Raw genomic sequence first — 15,521 nt, forward strand, 5'->3', positions numbered from 1 at the left:
AAATGTACATAACTTAACATTTTAATTTTAGCATCAAATAATTTGTTCTGTATTATACTGTCCCTAAATACATAGTTGCTCAAGAACTTAAGAATCAGAACATTAGGGTTGACTTAAAAGAAAGTACAAAAACGGGGAAAGGCCAGGCGGTGGTGGCGCACGCTTGTGATCCCAGCACTCTGGAGGCAGAGGCAGGCGGACCTCTGTAAGTTCGGGGCCAGCCTGGTCTCCAAAGCAAGTTCCAGGAAAGGCGCAAAGCTACACAGAGAAACTCTGTCTTGAAAAATAAATAAATAAATAAAACAAAAATAAAGGGTGGGGAGGAGAAAGAGAGAGAGAGAAAGAAAAGAAAAAGAACAGATGTTTTCATCTTCTGTTTACAAATAAAATGTAGTTTTCCTTCAGAATAAATACTTCCTTCATCCTCAAACCCACCTCAAATTTCTAATAAAAGGTCTGCCTACACTTTTTTCCTAAGATCCCCACTAAAAATATTGAAGGTCAGATGACACCCTACTATCCTGTGGGAATGGGAAATGGTACACCTTGTAGTCTGAAACAGAACCGACCCAGATCAAGCACTGTGATGTACATATGCCATCCTGAATCTAAGCATGAAATCCTTTCAGTAGCTGAAGTTACAACTTGTGAATATGAAGTTGTCATTTTGACACCACTCTTGTGCAATCATCCTAAATACAGGTAAGATGTTCATTCAGTATTCTAAGCATACAGTGCACATGGGCTTTAAAGCATTCATGTTTAACCTTAATGCTTTTTTTCCTATTGAATAGGTTCAGAGCCTCTCCTGTGAATGATATATTCTGCCAATCACTGCCAGGCTCTCCATTTAAACCCCTCACACTAAGACAATTGGAGCAGCAGGAAGAGATACTGAGGGTGCCATTTAGGAGAAATAAAGAGGTATGAGAGTTAACTAATTATAGTTTCTCAGTGCTTCCTTTTCCATATTTCAGAACCTATATCAATGTCTTAATTATTTCTGTAATAATAATAATTGTAGCAGGAATCTTAACAGGTCTTAATTAATAAAATCAAACCTGAAGCCAGTTATTGGGGTGAATGCTGGAAGATCAGAGAGACAGAACAAGCCACAGATTCCTCGCCTCGCAAGTTCCTCAGCTGGTCTTGTTTCCTCAGACTGCAAGTTTCTGTGTCCTCATCCAAATGAATCTCAGTTGAACTGTTGCTCAGAAGCCTAAACACTTAACCAGCCAAATGCTTCTAGTTTCCGGTCTTCACGCCTTATATATCTTTCTTATTCTGCCTCAGTCCCTGGGATCAAAGGCTCACTTCTTGGGATTAAAGGCATGTGGTCACCATCCCTGGCTGTTTCCCATGTGGCCTTGAACTCGCAGAGATCCAGACCCGGATTTCTGTCTCTGGAATGCTAGGATTAAAGGCGTGAGTGCCACCATTTTCTAGCCTCGGTATCTAGTGGCTGTCTGTTCTCTGACCCCAGATAAACTTATTAGGGTGCACAATATTTTGGGGAACACAGTACCACCATAAATAATGGCAATTTATTTTATTCACTTCAAATTTTTAATTCTAATTATTTGATTAATTTCAATTCTTTTTCTTAGACTTGTCTGAATTTTTAACATTCTCATACAGTTACACAATTTCTAAGAATTTTATTTAGATTTATTTTATTTTAATACATGTATGTGATTGTCTACATGTATATACATGCACAATGTGTGTGCCTGGTACCTGTGGAGGCACAAATACCAATACTCACTCATCTTTTTTCAGTTTTTTCAGAACCCTTATCTTCCCCACTGCTTTTTTAAAATTTTTAGACAAGGTCTCTTCTATAACCTTGGTTGTCTTGTCCTGGAACTCACTATGCTGGCCTCAAACTCAGAGATCCACATGCCTCTGCCTCCCAAGTGCAGGGATTAAAGTCATGTTCCACTATGCCTGGTTTTCCCCATTTCTTTTAAAGTACTGTGCTTAGAACAAGTGTAGTTCCTGCACAATCTTTCTCCTCACAGTGTACAAAACAAACTATTCTCTATCCAATTGACCCTCCCCCCCCCCAAAAAAAAAAACCCTAAGTGTTGTTTTGTTTGTTTTCATTGGTTTGTTTTTTGAGACATGGTCTCACTTTGTAGCCTTGGGTAGCCTGAGCGGCACACACTCACACACTCTCACTCCCCTTCCCTTACCCACCGCCAAGTGCAAATGCACACCTATTGGTGAAACTATGAAGGCCACTCCACGTAGTTAAAAGGGAGGTTTATTTTGTGGGGTAACTTACAAATGAAGGGATAAGTTGTAGGGTCTGGCAAAGGTATGGCGCAGTCCGGTGGTGTTCTCTGGAGAACTCTACTCCGTCCACCTCCAGGGTCCCAGAACCAAGAGAGACCTCTCCTCTCTGTCCTGGGTCTTCAGCTTCCTCCCTCAGCCCCGCCTTGTGGGCCTGACCATTACTGAAGCCTCAATGGGGGTTGGAACTTCCAGGCCAATGCTAGGATGGCTACCCACTACACACACCTTTGCTTAATACCTACAAGACAACATCCAGAGCTCTTAGGTATAGTTTCCCAGCATAAAACATGCTTGATGATCTCTTTAGTTTTAAATACTACAGCCCTACATATTTCTCTTGATGAGTCTTTTCTTCAAATCCTTATGCATATATGCACACAAATACAAAGCATACCTAAGTCACAAATATAATACACACATGTTTCATGCCTTGGTCAAGAGTGTTCTCTTGGTAAAGTCTTCACATTTCAATTCTTTGTCAAAGTCAGTTCCATCTACCCCTTCTTTTATGAGTCTGTAGTTCTGGGTGCCCTTATTACTTTGGATCTACTCTAGTAAATTACATATTCCTCCAGAGCAACAACCAGATCGAGCTACATTTGAGTAATTATAACTGATGATCCTATTCATTCCCAACCAACTCCTTTTTACCCTGCTTGTTACATCAAGTTAACCCTAATGACTTCTACAAAATTAAATGTAAGGATGCAAAGCTTCGTAAGTATCAAACTGCTTAACAAAAGTGAGACAAGAAGCAGACATGAAATCGCAATTTTCCCTATGTGCCAGAGAATTATCATACTTGTTACCTGGGGTGGAACTAACATTTGTCTTGACTTTTATCTGTTGTCACAAAATTCACTTTCTTAAAACCTTAAAATTAAGTGGAGAAAAAAAACTTTCATTTTTCCAAATTTTAAAGTAATGACAAGCTGTAACTGGAAAACATGTCATAAAAGCTCATAAACACATCTGATTAATTTTTGGTTAATTTTAGGAAGAGTCACCATCTGCAAAAGAAGAGAGATTTCCAGCCATCCACAAACCTATTGCTGTTGGCTCTCAGCCAATGCTCACTGTTGGAACAACCCATATATCCAAGCTGACAGATGACCAGCTCATAAAGGAGTTCCTTAGTGGCTCTTACTGCTTTCATGGGGTGAGAAAGTGAAACTGTAGTTTAAATATTTATCTTGCAACCTTATGTGTGGCAGTTTACCCAACCCATAGTCATTGGAAGAACAAAACAAAAGTATCTACAGAAAAATGGCGGATTCTCCCATCTCCAGTAGACATTTTCTTTGTGTAATCCCATCCCCCCATATCTCTACAGTCTAATCTGCACCCCTTATATTCTCTTTACCCTTAAAAGTTTGACTTTTCCAAAGGACAATCAGACTGCGACCCACAGATCCAGGGAGGCTACCTAGCAGGGGGGGACCCTAGGATGACTGTGGCTTATAATAAGTTTTGGTTTTGCCCAATCACTGGGCAAGCTTTAGTGAAACATTTCATTATTAGGATAAGAATTTGTACCCTATCAAGCTGATGAAAGAATATGCTGGCTGTACTTTCAGGAGGGGAGACTAAAATCCTTTAGATTACAGATTAGCCTATAGAAAAATGTCTGTTGTAAATCAAACAGTAAAGGGAAAGATGAATAGGAATCTCATTTACACAACTTAAGGAAAACATAGCTCTGAACAGATGAAGACAGGTTTCTTCTGTATCCCAGAATCTAATTAATATTTATATGTATAATTCAGCTATTATTTGGCTTAAAGGGGCTTATTGGGAAATGTTATCATTTTTACTATTTTCTATAGAGAAAATATTTTCCAGTTTCAAATAACCCTGGACTTTTGAATTATAACCTGTTTTTTTATGTTTAAAAAAAAACTTGACTTTTCCTATGGCAGTCATATATGATTTGGTTGATCGTTAGAATAGACATCATTGATTTATTTCTCACATTTTGGTTATGCAACAATCACAATTCAAACTTGAGCTAAGTTTAGAAGGTAATATTTTGCTTCTGACTATTAAAACCAGTGTAAATATACTCAAAGGTGAAAATTTTTTTGTTTTGTTTTTTTGTTTGGGATTTTTTTTTTTTTTTTTTTTTTTAGCTGAGGATCGAACCCTGGGCCTTGGGCATGCTAGGCAAGCACTCTACCACTGAGCTAAAAGCTAAATCCCCAACCCCCAAAATTTTGTCTTATGTATTTTATAAACAAGTACGGTAGTTAATTCTTTCTGTTTTTGTTTTTATTTTTTTCCAGAGCTGAGGACCGAACCCAGGGCCTTGCCCTTGCTAGGCAAGCGCTCTACCACTGAACTAAATCTCCAACCCCTAATTCTTTTTATTTATCTTTTTTTTTCCTTTTAGTTGATTTGTGTTGTTTGTTTTTTCTTTCTTCCTTTTTTTTTGGAGTCAAGGACTCACATATAGCCCTGGGTGGCCTGAAACTCACTGTGTAGACCAGTCATATTTTGTTTTTGTTATACTATTGATTTTAAAAATTATAAAAATTACATATATTTCCAACTGTCTTGTGGCATTGTTACATCAGTCTCCCTTCTCTGTGAATAACTTTGTCTGTTTCTTTCCTTTAGGGTGTTGGTTGGTGGAAATACGAATTCTGCTATGGCAAACATGTACATCAATATCATGAGGTATGGAATAGCATTTATGTCATTCTGCCACTGGATAGATCCAGGTTTCTTATTGGTTTTGAATTGCTAGAGCTCAAACACAGGGAGGGCCTCATGGATATGTCAAGTGCTCTTAACACTGAACTATATCAGCAGCCTTGGATTAAAGGTTTTAAGGTCTGTGACAGACTAGTGATTTGGCTCAGCAGTTAAGAGTGTACTGCTCTTGTAGAGGTCTCAAGTTTGATTCCAGGCAACTCACAACTGCCTGTAACTCCAACTCTAGGGAATCCAGTGCCTCCCAGGTACCTCTACAGGTACTCACTGAAGTACACAACATACACATATAGACACAATTTTTTAAAAATTGGAAAAAAGAATGGCATTAATATTACTTTTAATCATGAAATAATTTTAATATGGAAATACTAGCCAGTTTTTAGAAACTAGAAAACTTAGTATTAACTGATTTAGTCATCTTGTAGGAGCATTGCTCATTAACTACCCATATTCTTAAATTACCATGATCCTGGTAGATTAATAGATTATTGTGTTCTAATTTGAGAAGTTACTCTTATAGTTTATCCTTAAGAAATAGATAAACAATAAGTGCATTGATTACAGAATTAATCAAACTTAATAAATATACCAAGTTCCTCAGATAATAGAAAATACCATTTCATCTTTTTTTTGGGGGGGGGGGGTTCAGAGCTGAGGACCGAACCCAGGACCTTGCGCTTGCTAGGCAAGCGCTCCACCACTGAGCTAAATCCCCAGCCCCCATCTTTTGTTTTTTTAATAGAATCTCTAACCCAAACTACTGTCAAACTCACTCTATAGGTAGGGAAGACTGAAATTCTGATCCTCCTGCCTCTACCTTCTGAGTGCTAGGATTACTTGTGTACCCTGCTATGCCCCCACTTTTATAAGAAGATAGGGATCAAACTCAGGTCTCTGTACTAGGCAAGCACTCTGTGAAGTAAGCTGTATCCGTAGTCTACTACAATAGTGGTATTTTTGTTTGTTTTGTTTTGTTTTGTTTGAGCTGAGGATCGAACCCAGGGCCTTGCACTTAGGCAAGCGCTCTACCACTGAGCTAAATCCCCAACCCCATGAGCATTTTAGATAGCTACAGATCCACCTGCGTCTGCCTCCTTAGCACTGGGATTAAAGGCAAGAGCCCCACCTCCCAGCCTTTTTCAGGGTTTTGTTGTTGTTGTTGTTGTTACTTGGTTTGGGTTGGGTTAAGTTGAAGGTTTTGATTTTTTTGTTTGTTCAGTGTTTGTCTTATTTGAAGTTTTGGTTTTGAGTTTTGGAGGTGGGGTTGGTTGAGATTTATTTTTGGGTTTTTTGTTGTTGTTTTGTTTTCCTTTCTTTGGTTTATTGTTGTTGTTTTGAGACTGGGTCTTAATAGCCCAGGTTGCAAGCATGTGCCACCATGCCAAGTATGCTTTTGCCAGTATGTTTATATTTAAGAGTGTGCTTAGTTAGGTCAGAGTATACACACTGAAAAAAATGCCTTCCAGAAAGTTGAACCAGTGAACACTGCTATTGAAATGACTCGTTCCCCATATACTTAACACATTCCCATATGCTTTACTAAATTTAATTTGTCCAAGGTCACTTAGCCTATAACTTTCTGGTGGAAAGCTACTTTGGAAGATAATAACAACAACTAGCAATCGTAGTGCTGACTATTTGCCAGGTACTGAGTACTTTGTACATATTAAGTCATTTAATCCTAAAAACACCTTTCATAAATCAGTCCTGTTATTCCAAGTTTCAGAAACAGAAACAGGGTTTAGTTCCTTGCCTAAAATCCCATAGGCAATAAATGATAAGGCTGGAATTCAAACCCAGACAGGCTTGCTTCCCTGTGCAGCTTTCAAATCCCTGTCTGGAAATTAACAAATCTAGTTGCTGGTGGGGTGTGGGTGGAATATAATAGCTCTTTTCCATTAGGCAATAAAGTCTACTAGGGAAATGGCCCTGCGTGTTTCACTGGCCACTGAGTAGGTTTTCTGTACTATTAATCAGAAGTATATTATTGCCTAGTATAGTTATCTGGCATAAAATATGAAGGGCAACAAGGAATAAGGAGAGAAAAGGGGGAAGAGCTTACTTTTATAAACAATACATAGTATTTTTTAAATAATAAACGCAGAATCAGGAAAGGGATTCAGCACAGTCTTTATACAGAAATGAGTGTGCCATCAAATGAGTTATGGAGACTGTAAAACTTCAAAGTTCTTATATGAAAGTAGAGAGGTAAAGTGAAAATGAACTTTTTAGTTAAGGCATTTTAGTCCATTTTATACTGCCATTAACAGAATACTACAAACTGGATAACTTAAAATGAAACTAGATTTCACATTTCTAAAGGTTAAAAAGACACTGTTATCAAAGTGTCTGCCATCTGGTGAGGTCCTTTTTGCTTCATTTAATGACACAAACCAAGAGGAATAAAGACTGAGACAGTTTGGGGGCTATAGAGATGGTTTGGTAATTAAGAGCAATATCTGCTCTTCCAAAGGGTTCAATTCCCAGCACCACATAGTCACTTAAAACTATCTGTAACTTTAGGCCCAGCAAATCCAGCATCTTGTTCTGGTCACATGGGCACATGGTGCACATATATACACGTAGGCAAGGCACCCATACACATAAAATTAATGAGTTAATTAATTTTTTAAGATAGAAAGGATAGGAGCATAAACGGAAATCCTCCTGTTAGAAGGATACAGTACTCAAGACTTAAATATCCTCCATTAGGTTCTACTTGCCCACATTGTAATTGCAGGAACTAGGTTTACAACACATGTTTTGGGGAGATAGATTTACCGCACAACCAAGATTCAGTTCAGAATTACAGTAGTAGTGCTAGGACTGTAACTTGGTCATAAAGCTCATTCCCAGTATGCACAATTCCTGGGTTTGATGCCCCTTTCATTTCAAAACAGCATAGTAGTATTATGTAATCATATAAAATAGGTATGATCAATTAAGTTTTTGGTTGGAGGTGGTGCGGTATTGGCAATGAAATTATTAGAAAAGAATCCAAAGAGAAAGGGTCTGGAAAAATGGTTCAGCACATGATGGAACTTGCTGTGTAAGTCTTGACAACCTGAGTTTGAGCCCCAGATCCTGTGGTGAAAGGAGAAAAGCAGCTCCTAAGAGTTGTCATCTGGCCTACCTCCATAGCACTGTGAGTGTATGTGTCTTCAGTTATATATTTATCATACACACATACAGTGATAATAAATAATTTTTAAAAGAAGAATCTAAAGAAAAAGATCTCTAGGAAGGAACTAATACAACAGAGAGATAAGAAAGGGAAAAGATACCAAGTTACAAGTTACTACATCTAGAGTTAGGCAAACTAGAAATTACTTTATTCAGAGAAACAGAATAAAGATCATTTAAATTTCTTTTTTTAAAAATTATATTTGTTATTTGTGTTTTAATTTTACATATCACCCATGGGTTCCGCTGTCCTCGCCCCTCCCACCCCCCGCCTTCCCCCCAGCCCCACCCCTCCATTCCCATCTCCTCCAGGGCCAAGACTTGCCTGGGGATTCAGCTCAACCTGGTAGATTCAGTACAGGCAGGTCCAGTCCCCTCTTTCTAGGCTGAGCAAAGTGTCCCCGCATATGCCCCAGGCTCCCAACAGCCAGCTCATGCACTAAGGACAGGTCCGGATCCCACTGCCTGGGTGCCTCCCAAACAGTTCAAGCTATTTAATTGGCTCACTTATCCAGAGGGCCTGATCCAGCTGGGGGCTCCACAGCCTTTGGTTCATAATTCATGTATTTCCATTAGTTTTGGCTATTTGTCCCTGTGCTTTTTCCAATCTTGGTCTCAACAATTCATACTCTTACAGTCCCTCCTCTTTCTTGACATTGGACTCCTGGAGCTCCACCTTGAGTCTGCATCCACTTCCATCAGTTATTACATGAGAGTTCCAGCACGACAGTTAGGGTGTTTGGCCCTCTGATCACCAGACTAGGTCAGTTCGGGCTTTCTCTTGACCATTGCCAGTAGTCTACAGTGGATGTATCATTGTGGATTTCTGGGGACCTCTCTAGAACTTTGCTTCTTCCTATTCTCATGTGGTCTTCATTTATCACGGTCTGTTATTCCTTGTTCTCCCTTTCTGTTCTTGATCCAGCTGGGATCTCCTGCTCTCCTAAGCTTTCTTTCCCTCAAAACTTGCCCTTCATTACTCCCACTCTCGTCCAGGTTGTTCATGTGGATCCCATCCATTTCTCTGTCATTGGGCGATCCCTGTGTCTTTCTTAGGGTCCTGTTTTTTTAGGTAGCCTCCCTGGAGTTGTGAATAGCTTTCTAGTCATCTTTGTTTTGCATCTAGTATACTCCTATGAGTGAGTACATACCATGTTTGTCCTTCTGAGTCTGGGTTACCTCACTCAGGATGATTTTTTTCTAGATCCATCTAGTTGCCTGCAAACCTCATGATGTCATTGTTTTTCTCTGCTGAGTAGTACTCCATTATGTATATGTACCATATTTTCCTTATCCATTCTTCAGTTGAAGGACATCTAGGTTGTTTCCAGGTTCTGGCTATTACAAGCAAATCTGATATGAACAAATGCCCTTGTGGTATGATTAAGCATTCCTTGGGGGAGATGGATTCCCAATTTTCTAAGGAAGCGCCATATTGATTTCCAAAGTGGCTGTACAAGCTTGCATTCCCACCAGCAGTGGAGGAGAGTTCCCCTTACTCCACATCCTCTCCAGCCTAAGATGTCTTCTGTGTTTTTGATCTTAGCCATTCTGACAGGTGTAAGGTGGTATCTCAAAGTTGTTTTGATTTGCATTTCACTAATGATTAGGGATGTTGAGCAATTCCTTAAATGTCTTTCAGCCATTTGAGCTTCCTCTATTGAGAATTCTCTGTTTAGTTCTATAGCCCATTTCTTAATTGGACTGTTGGGCATTTTGATGTCTAATTTCTTGAGTTCTTTATATATTCTGGATATCAGCCCTCTGTCAGATGTGGGGTTGGTGAAGACCTTTTCCCATTCTGTAGGCTGTAGGCTGTTGCTTTGTCTTGTTGACAGTGTCCTTTGCTCTACAAAAGCTTCTCAGTTTTACCAGGTCCCATTGATTGATTGTTTCTCTCAGTGTCTGTACTACTAGTGTTATATTTAGGAAGTGATCTCCTGTGCCAATGCGTTCAAGACTACTTCCTATTTTCTCGTCTATCAGGTTCAGAATAACTGGATTTATGTTGAAGTCTTTGATCCACTTGGACTTAAGTTTTGTGCACGGTGACAGATATGGATCTGTTTGCAGCTTTCTACACATTGACATCCAGTTATGCCAGCACCATTTTTTGAAGATGCTTTCTTTTTTCCATTATACAGTTTTGGCTTCTTTGTCAAAAATTATATGTTCATAGGTGTGTGGGTTAATGTCAGGGTCTTCAATTCGATTCCATTGGTCCATATGTCGATTTTTATGCCAGTACCAAGCTGTTTTTATTACTGTAGCTCTATAGTAGAGCTTGAGATCAGGGATCGTGATGCCTCCAGAGGTTGTTTTATTGTAGAGGATTCTTTTGGCTATCCTGGTTTTTTTTGTTTTTCCATATGAAGTTGAGTATTATTCTTTCCAGGTCTGTGAAGAATTGTATTGGTAATTTGATGGGGATTGCGTTGAATCTGTAGATTGCTTTTGGTAAGATTGCCATTTTTACTATGTTAATCCTTCCTATCAATGAGCATGGGAGATCTTTCCATTTTCTGACTTCCTTAGGTTGGAATTTTGCTTCCAGTGCTTTCTGTAGGGCTGGGTTTGTGGATAAGTATTGTTTAAATCTGGCTTTGTCTTGGAATGTCTTGTTCACTCCATCTATGATGATTGAAAGTTTTGCTGGGTATATTAGTCTAGGCTGGCATCCATGGTCTCTTAGTGTCTGCATTATATCTGTCCAGGTCCTTCTGGCTTTGAAAGTCTCCTTTGAGAAATCTGGTGTTATTCTGATGGGTTTGCCTTTATAAGTCACTTGGCCTTTTTCTTTTGCTGCTCTTAATATTCTTTCTTTATTCTGTACATTTAGTTGTCTAATTATTATGTGGCGAGGGAACTTTTTTGGGGGTCTAGTTCTATAGGCTTCTTGTATCTTCATAGGCATTTCCTTCTTTAAGTTGGGAAAGTTTTCTTCTATGATCTTGTTAAATATATTTTCTGTGCCTTTGAGTTGGTATTCTTCTCCTTCCTCTATTCCTATTATTCGTCGGTTTGGTCTCTTCATGGTGTCCCAAATTTCTTGGACATTTTGGGTCATGACTTTGTTGGCTTTAGTGTTTTCTTTGATTGATGAATGTAGTTGGAGTTTTCCTGCCTTGCCCACAGTCAGGACAAATCTCTCTCACCCACCAGTCCTACCCACAGTCGCTCAGACCCAACTAAGTGATCACACAGAGACTTATATTACTTACAAACTGTATGGCCGTGGCAGGCTTCTTGTTATCTACTTCTTCTATCTTAAATTAACCCATTCTATTAATCTATACTTTGCCACGTGGTCCGTGGCTTACCAGTACCTTATGTCTTTTTCTGTCATGGCGGTGGCTGGCAGCGTCTCCCTCCCCAGCCTTCCACTTCCCAGAATTCTCTTCTCTCTTGTCCCGCCTATACTTCCTGCCTGGCCTCTGGCCAAACAGCATTTTATTTATACAGAGCAATATCCACAGCACTTCCCCCTTTTTTTTTTTAAAAAAAAAGGAAGATTTTAACTTTTACATATAAAAATTACATATAACAAAACAATTATCATGCAAGAATTACAGTTACAATATTAAAGAAGATATCCTATCTAGCTTATATTTGTGAGTCTAAGGTTTTATATCTAACTTATCACCTAATGTTCCTTTGTAAATTTGGGGCATTTGTCTTCAGCCCACAGGCTAGAGTCTCTTGGTCACTTTTTTCAGTGTCCTGTAGAATGAAAAAAAGAAAAGGGGAAGTGCTGTGGATATTGCTCTGTTTAAATATAATGCTGTTTGGCCAGTGGCCAGGCAGGAAGTATAGGCGGGACAAGTGAGAAGAGAATTCTGGGAAGTGGAAGGCTGGGGAGGGAGACGCTGCCAGCCACCGCCATGACAGAAAAAGACATAAGGTACTGGTAAGCTATGAACCATGTGGCAAAGTATAGATTAATAGAAATGGGCTAAATATAAGAGTAAGAGCTAGACAATGGTAGACCTGAGCTAATGGCCAAGCAGTTTAAATAATGTAAGTGTCCGTATGATTATTTTATACGTAGGTTGTTGGACCGCGGGGACTTGGTGGCACCTGGAGAGAGAAACTCTCCAACTACAGATGAATCTATTTCTTCTACCATATCTTCAACACCAGAGGTCCTCTCTGCCATCTCTTGCTTTCTGTTGGTTATACTTGTATCTGAAGGTCCTGTTCGTTTACTCAGATTTTCTATTCCCAGCATTCCCTCTGCTTGTGTCTTCTTCATGTTTTCTATTTCCCTTTTCAGGTCTTGGACTATTTCCCTCATCTGTTTCATTGCTTTTTCATGATTTTCTTTCAGGGACTCATTGTTTTCTTCTGCTTTATTTGTCCTGTCCTCTAGTTTTTTATAGCATTCTTCCCATTTTTTGTTTGTCTTGTTCCTCCACTTTATTTTTTATTTCTTCTATATAAAGCTCTAGCCTCCTCATGATGTTATTTGTAAGGTTGTTTTCTTCTTCTTCTTCCATTCTGTGATGTTCAGGTCTAGCTGTTGGAGAAGGGCTAGGTTCTGGTGATGCTGTATTGCTCTTTATTTTGTTGTATGTACTTCTGCCTTGGTGTCTGCCCATCTCCTTGTGAGTTTGTTCTTGGTCCTATCAGTGTACTTGGTCCAGACAGAGCTAACAGATTAGGGAGCCTCTCTCTGGTCCAGATGTAAGCTCTGGGCCAGATGGGAGCTCTGGTCCAGATGAGAGTGCTGGCCGGATGGGAGCTGGGGGCTGGTCTCTGAGTCTCAGGAAGTGGCTGGGGTCTCCATATCTTGTCAAGATGGGAGCTCCAGGGCAGGATGGAAGCTGAAGATCATTTAAATTTCTATTTCCTGAGTTTGATTGATATCATCGCATCATTATCCAGTGAATGGATGAAGATGGAGACTGGGGCTTATAGGAAGGTCTGTTTACTCATGTCAAATGTGCATTACCATAAACACTGTCAGGCTCAAATACACGGTAGTTCATCTGGTGAAGGAACCTGATGTCTGGCCTGATACTCTGAGCATGCTTACTTACATAATACATGCCCACACATAGGAAAATAAATGTAATTTTAAAATTTCGTATTTTTCTACATACTAGGACAAAGATAGTGGGAAAACTTCTGTGGTTGTGGGGACATGGAACCAAGAAGAGCATGTTGAATGGGCCAAGAAAAACACTGCTAGAGCTTATCATCTTCAAGACGATGGCACCCAGACAGTCAGGTAAAGACTGTTTGCCTTTAAAACTGATTAATAGGATTTTTATAACTCAAAATATTGACAGATTAAAAATTTAAATACACAGAGCAGGGTATGATGCTGAATGCCTTTAATCACAGCACTTGGGAGGCAAAGGCAGGCATATCTCTGTGAGTTTGAGGCCAGCATGGTCTACAGAGCGAGTTCCAGGATAGCCAGGACTATGTAGAGAAACCTTGTCTAAAAAAAAACAAAAAAAACAAAAACAGCCAATCCACAGTCTTGGATTCAAGCAACCTAATTTCAAATGATGCCTGGCTCTTCAGTAGTAATATAATACCCTGGGCAAATTACATAATCTGTAAGCCTTACTTATCTAATAGTATATCCCTGTAAGGTTATGAGGACATTTAAGTAAAATAACCTACCCTAATAATAACATTTAATAAACTGCCTGCTGCCTTTAACAGTGATGGTGGTATGAGACTGGTGTGATGAGGCTGGAGAGATGGCTCAAAACCACATGGTGGCTCACAGCAATCTATAACTAGTCCCATGGGATCTAATGCCCTCTTCAGATGTGCAGCTCTACATGTAGACAAAATACCCAAATACATACATTAAAAAATATATTACAATTTAAAAAAGAAAACCTTTAAGGGGCCTCAGTGGTTCAGAGCACTGGCTGCGCTTCAGAGGTCCTGATTTCAATTCCCAGCAACCACAGGGCATTGGATGGGTTAGGACTTCTGTTGGTCTTTTCTGTGTCAAACACACAGATTTCAAGCCCAAGGCCACTTTGCGATCTTTGGCAGCAGTTAACTCTGCAGCTCACATACAATTGAGCCTGTATGATAATGAGTATTCAGAGATGGGTAATGCCTGGGGCAGGGCTCACCAACCTAAGACAGAGTGCCTGTGTGGCCTGGGCAGGCATCTCCATGACGGGTAAGGTGACCTGCTGACGTCCCATGCAACCTAAGTCAGAAGGTCATTTTTTAGTAAAAGGGGGAACCTGTAGGGCCCTGGTCCCCGTTTTGGGTAACTGTTGCCTTGCCTGCTGACCTTGACTTTGATATCCTCCCTATGCTAATTCCCTGCCAGTCTCCACTCTCCTGAATGCTTAAAGGAAGTTCCTTGTCTGTGTATCTTGCATATTGGGCATTAACAGCTTAGATGCAAGATTGTAAAACAGCGAACTTCTGCCCTCCAGGGTTCTCCCATTGTGCTGTAAGCCTGTATTTAAGACCTCCTCCCTCCTTCAATAAATGGCTTTTGGCATTTAAAAAAAAAAACCGTCTGCCGCAAATCAAACAGTGAAGGGGGAGTTGAATAGGAATCTCACTTATACAACTTAAGGAAAACTTAACTCTCTGAACAGATGAAGATAGGTTTCTTCTGTATTCCAGAATCTAATCAGTATTTATATGTATGATTCAGCTATTATTTGACTTAAAAGGTCTTATTGGGAAATGTTATCATTTTTACTATTTTCTTTTCTTTTTTTTTTTTAATTTCTTTATTTTGTACACTATGTTCTGTCTGCACGCCAGAAGAGGACACGAGATCACATTGCAGATTGTTGTGAGCCACCATGTGGTTGCTGGGAATTGAACTCAGGACCTCTAGAAGAGTAGCCAGTGCTCTTAACCTCTGAGCCATCTCTCCAGCCCCCATTTTTACTATTTTCTACAGAGAAAATATTTTTCAGTTTCAAATAACTCTGGACTTTGTAATTATAACCTGTTTTTATGTTTAAAAAAAAAACATTTAAGTGGAAAATGCTGAAGGACCATTGAACTCGATGTATTTACATATCTATATCTGTATAAAATAATTATTATAAATGTTTGTTTAAAAAGAAGTGCAAATGTGAATTTAACAAGTTGTAGATTTTCAACACTACACAAACTCCTTTGTTACAAATAAATATTTATGCTTAAAAAATAAGAATAAAATAAATCAATAAAATTAAAAGAAAAACATTTAAAAAGAAAACCTTTAAGGGGGCTAGAGAAATGACTCAGAGGTTAAGAGCACTGGCTGCACTTGAGAGGTCCTGAGTTCAATTCCTAGCAACCACATGGAGGCTCACAATGATCTATAGTGGGATCTGATG

The 15,521-nt window shown here is 39.3% G+C and overlaps 1 protein-coding gene across 1 annotated transcript in view; it reads left to right on the forward strand.

The window, feature by feature from the left end:
* The window catches only part of Erlec1 (endoplasmic reticulum lectin 1), a 32,813-nt gene that overhangs the window by 10,798 nt on the left and 6,494 nt on the right, over positions 1–15,521 (forward strand). Inside the window, exons 7-11 of the mRNA XM_036200160.1 lie at positions 479–702; positions 795–924; positions 3,296–3,457; positions 4,915–4,974; positions 13,302–13,426. Coding sequence (XP_036056053.1) covers positions 479–702; positions 795–924; positions 3,296–3,457; positions 4,915–4,974; positions 13,302–13,426 — 701 coding nt within the window. The remainder of the gene's footprint in view (positions 1–478; positions 703–794; positions 925–3,295; positions 3,458–4,914; positions 4,975–13,301; positions 13,427–15,521) is intronic.

Source organism: Onychomys torridus, chromosome 10 (genome assembly GCF_903995425.1).
Source record: "Onychomys torridus chromosome 10, mOncTor1.1, whole genome shotgun sequence".
Taxonomy (NCBI): Eukaryota; Metazoa; Chordata; class Mammalia; order Rodentia; family Cricetidae; genus Onychomys; species Onychomys torridus.